Source organism: Callorhinus ursinus, unplaced genomic scaffold (genome assembly GCF_003265705.2).
Source record: "Callorhinus ursinus isolate GAN/ISIS: 27379988/994484 unplaced genomic scaffold, GSC_fseal_2.0 scaffold20, whole genome shotgun sequence".
Classification (NCBI taxonomy): domain Eukaryota; kingdom Metazoa; phylum Chordata; class Mammalia; order Carnivora; family Otariidae; genus Callorhinus; species Callorhinus ursinus.
This window is the reverse complement of record NW_027397082.1, coordinates 10648344-10653263: the sequence shown is the minus strand read 5'-3', so window position 1 is coordinate 10653263 and position 4920 is coordinate 10648344. Positions and strand designations below refer to the sequence as shown.

At 47.2% G+C, this 4920-nt stretch overlaps 1 protein-coding gene across 1 annotated transcript; it reads left to right on the top strand.

Moving 5' to 3' along the window:
* The first annotated feature begins 2918 nt into the window (after positions 1–2918).
* Positions 2919–3131, top strand: LOC112830743 (small ribosomal subunit protein uS14-like). Its single transcript, XM_073904544.1, has one exon. The coding sequence runs from the start codon at positions 2934–2936 to the stop codon at positions 3102–3104; it is 171 nt and encodes a 56-aa protein (XP_073760645.1). The 5' UTR covers positions 2919–2933; the 3' UTR covers positions 3105–3131.
* Positions 3132–4920: the final 1789 nt, after the last annotated feature.

Below are 4920 nucleotides of genomic sequence, written 5' to 3'. Positions count from 1 at the left end.
TTTTACTTTATATCATTTAAATTCAAGAACACCTGTTATGCTTCAGATAGCAAAAAGGATATGAAACGAACAGCTTTTTTTTTTTTTTTGGCACCTCTCTGAGCCTCAGTTTATTTCTCTGCAAAATGAAGGCTTTGCACTAGGAGATAATTGATGCTCCTTCCATTAAAATTTTGTCATTGTGGTAAAAAACACGTAACATAAAATTTACTGTGTTAGCTATTTTTGAGTTTACAGGTCGGTGGTATTACGTACATTCGTGCTGTTGTACAACCATCACCACCATCCATCTCCAGAACGTTCTCATCATCCCCAGTGGAAACTCTGTGCCCATTAAACACTAACTCTCCATTCCCTTGTCCCCCTAGCCCCTGGCAATCACTATTCTGCTTCCTGTCTCTATAAATGCGTCTGTTCCAGGTATCTCATAAATGGAATCGTGTTTGTCCTTTGTGGCCTGGCTTATGTCACTTAGATGTAGCACGTGTCAGAACTCCATTTCACCGGAAGCAGAATCGTATCCTATCGTAGGTATAAAGCACCTTTTTTTTTTTATCTGTTCATCTGCCAGTGGACACTGGATTTGTTTCCACCTTGGCTGTTTGTGAATAATGCCGCCATGCACAGCAGGGGGCAGATCTCTCTTCCAGTCCCAGTTTTCAGTCTTTTGTGCGTACGCCCTGAGGTGAAACTGCTGGATCATATGATAATTCTATCACTGATTTTTTGAGGAGTCTCCATACTGTTTTCCATAGAGGCTACACGATTTTACATTCCCACCAACAAATGCACAGGGTTTCAATTTCTCCACATCCTTGTCAACACTTGTCATTTTCTGCCTTTTTTGATAATAGCTACCAAATGAGCGTGAAGTGGTATTCCACCGTGGTTTTGATTTGCATTTCCTTGGTGATTAGTGATGTTGAGCATCTTTTCTATGTGCCTGGTGACCATTTATGTGTCTTCTTTGGAGAAACGTCTATTCACGTCTGGCACCCATTTTTGAAATGGGTTGTTTGCTTTGTTGTCGTTGAGTTTTAGGAGCTCTTTATATGGTCTGGGCGTGGATATCTTAATTTGTAAATATTTTTTCCCATTCTGTGAGTTGCCTTTTTACTCTGTGATTGTGTCCTAGGATGCATGACGTTTTAAGTTTCGATAAAGCCCAATGTATCTGAAGGAATGACTTGTAAAATATTTACAATAAAAAAGAAGAAAAGAAAGACCAGGAAGACGAGGCAGAGACCATGGAACAAAGCACGGATTCTGTGGGCCCTAGCCTTTGTTCCTTGCCCTACATCACCTGCTTGTCAGACCCCCCAGCCCAGCGGCACAGCCCAGGAGAGCAGCCGTGGAGGGCGAGGCTGGGGTGGGCTCCGGGAAGCCCCAGCTTGGACCACGGGCCCGTTCACTGGGAGGACCATGTGACCCTGGGGTTTCCCTGAGACCTCTACATGGCGGACAAGTGGGTGGGCTCGTGGGTGGGCTCAAAGGCAGGAAGTCCTCAGTCAGGAAACCCGTGGGTGTGCCCACCTGCCTCGAAGCCTCGTTCACTGAAGGTAAATTTCCAAGCCCCAGAGCCACGGTTCCTAAAGAGCATCTGTCCCTCTGCCCCTTGTGGTCCTTCCTTACCTATCCCACCTTGCCTTTCTTTGGATTCAGGAGGGTTTTTTTTTTTTTTCCTTTTTCTGATTCTAAAAATACCATGCCTCCAGCAAACTGACCAGAATAGAAAAGCTCAAAGCTAACCACAAGGCCAGCGCCCTGAGTCACCGTGTGTGAACCTCATCAGGAACTCCCCCAAAGCTCCCCTCCAGCCCCCAGCGCCTTCCTGTGGACACGAGCCCATTAGAGCACCAAAGGAACTGAGCCAGAAGTGAAGGGCTGGCGTGAGCAGATCAGCTCAGGTGATTGGCTCTGCTTCGAAAGCACATTTCTATTTTAGCCTCTATTCTGCTGCTGTTAATATTTGGCTTTATTTTCTTTTTCTAGCCTTAAAAATAATTGTTTTACAGTGGCTCAGTCGGTTAAGCGTCTGCCATCGGCTCGGGTCACGATCTCAGGGTCCTGGGATCAAGCCCCGCATCGGGCTCCCTGCTCAGCGGGAAGCCTGCTTCTCCCTCCCCCACTCCCCCGGCTTGTGCTTATTCTCTCTTTGTGTGTCAAATAAATAAAATCTTTAAAAAAATAATTGTTTTACATTTCAAAACTCCCCTTAGACATGTAGAGTCATTTGGGTATTTTAGGAGCAATAAGATATGCTATTTATAACATCATTTACTCATAAAACGATCACATCAAATGTTATTTAAAATTGTTTTTTAAAAAAACCAGGTGCACCATTGTGCCATGGTTTGCTCCTGCCGAAACCCTGCTGCCCTGGGCAGTGTGGGCCGTTTTCCTCCTTCCCGTAGGTCTCAAGGGGGCAGCTCAGCCAGGTCTGAGGCCTTGCATGTCTTCTAGATGCCAGTCACTGGGTGACGTGCCCTCATCCCACTACATTCTGGAAAGGGGTTAAATTATGAGTTTCCCAGAGGCTGCTGGGAAGGCGCCCCATTGGTCTCTGGAGGGTCTGTTTATTCCAACCTCCAACTCTAGACAAGGCCCCAGAGACACCCCAAACACAATGGAGTCCCTACCTGGTCACCCGGACTTGACATGGGGCTGAAGATACTACATCTCCAAGCCTGTAAGACCGGAGATGGCAGCAAGGTTTTTCTTGTCACATCAATAATATAATATGAAGCGACAGAGAAACGAAAGTAAAATAATGTTCTCCTTCAAGCTTATGACCTAGAAAGAACAACCAATATATATATTGTGATACATATATATGTGCAGGGCAGGTGGGGTGGGTAGTGCATGTGTTTTTATTTTTTATTTTTTTTAAGGAATTTATTTGCCTTTTGCCTCGTTGCATATGAGAGAGCAAGATGGGTCACCAGCAGCTGTACTGGAGCCATCCGAGGAAATGTGGCCGGGGTTCTCGTTCTTGCTGCGTCTGCTCAAACCGGCACGGTCTGATCCGGAACTATGGCCTCAGTATGTGCCACCAGTGTTTCCGTCAGTACGCGAAGGATATAGGCTTCATTAAGTTGGATTAAGTGAACTTCCTTGGTCATCCAAGATAACCTACCTTAACTGCAGATATCCAAGATACCTACTTTAATGTCAACTTGTTGTACATAAAATTAAAAATACTCCAATTAAAAAAAATAAAGAATTTATTTATTTGAGAGAGAGAGAGCACAAGCAGGGGGAGAGGCAGGCAGAGGGAGAGGGAGAAGCAGGCTTCCCACGGAGCAGGGAGCCCGATATGGAGCTCCATCCCAGGACCCTGGGATCATCACCTGAGCTTAACCCCAGGTGCCCCAATGCATGTGTTTTTAAAGCAAAAGAAAGAAAGAAAGAAAGAAATTATACTATCTGTACTGTGTTCTTACCTTTATTCTCTTAGCAATATGTCAATGTCATCAGCATCTTATCAGCTATGTGAATTTGCAGAAGTTAATCAAACTCTCTGTGCCTTGACTTCCTCATAGGTGAAATGGGGGTGCTCTGGGGATTAAGGAAGGTTATTATATATAAAGCTCAGAACTGAGCCTGGTACATAGTGTGCCCTCAAGAAGTGTTAGTTGTAATTATTTCTATTATTATTTGTCATTCTTAATGGCTGCATAGAATTCCATTTATAGACCAGTGGATTTGGGTCTCAGCTGGGTGATTTGCAACATCTGGAGACATTTTTGGTTGTCACCCAGGGTGAAAGGTGCTACTGGCATCTAGTGGGTGGAGGCCTGGGATGCTGTAAAGATCCTACCATGCACAGGACAGCTTCCAACAGGAAGCCAATAGTGCTGAGGTTGAGAAACCCTAGTCTAAATGATTCCTGGTTTGCTTAACCTGCTCCCTATTGTTGGACCCGTACACTGGACTAATCTTGCTTGTTCCACACCACAGCGGACATGCCAGTGGAGGCCTTAGGTGGGATGGAGAAGTGATCCTGGCATGCCTTGTGGGGGGCAGGGAGTAATATGGTTCTTCAGGAAGGGTGTGGAGTGGCTGTACCCATATCCAGCCCAGGACAGTGGGTGGGAGAGGAAGTCTGAGACACACACACACCTTGTGTGCTCCTTTGACCCCACTCAGTGTGGTGAATCGCAGAACTGGGTCACGTCATGGCAGCAGAGGGACAGATCCACCAAGAGCTGTCTGGCTGAGATAAGGAAGGGAAATACAGGGCCCATGTACGTTATGTTCTGAGTGAGCTGTGTGTGTGTGGGCGGGGCGGGGGGGCGGTGAGTTATACACTTTGATTGGACACCAAAAAACCCCACATTTTAAAAAGCACTTCCTTGCTGTAGATGAGCCTGTAGTTCTCATAACAGGGTCCTGAGGTCCCAAGGGTTTTGAAAGGTGGGGCAGAGAAGCCCCCGAATGCCAAGCTTCCAGAGCTCTACCATGAAGCCCCTTCCTCCGGCCTGGCAGCTCCCTGCCTCCCTCCTGAAGAACCCCAGCCTCACCCGCCTGAGTTTCTAGAACACACGGGATGAGTTGCTCCTCCTCATGCCTGCAGCCCTGGGATTCCTCAGGTCTTTATATCCTCAGCCTCTCTCCACCAGGCACTGGGACACAGTGAACAACGCCAATGTGGCCCCTGCCTTGGTAGGGACACACCACAAACATGGAAACAAGTCGGTAAGCCGGTGATTCTGAAAGGTGGGATGACACACCAAGCATCTGCTCAGAGGAGAAGACAACTGAGCAGCAACGGGATATGAAAAGCATCGGCACATGGGGCGCCTGGGTGGCTCAGATGGTTAAGCGTCTGCCTTCGGCTCAGGTCATGATCCCAGGGTCCTGGGATCGAGCCCTGCATTGGGCTCCCTGCTTGGTGGGGAGTCTGCATCTCCTTCTCCC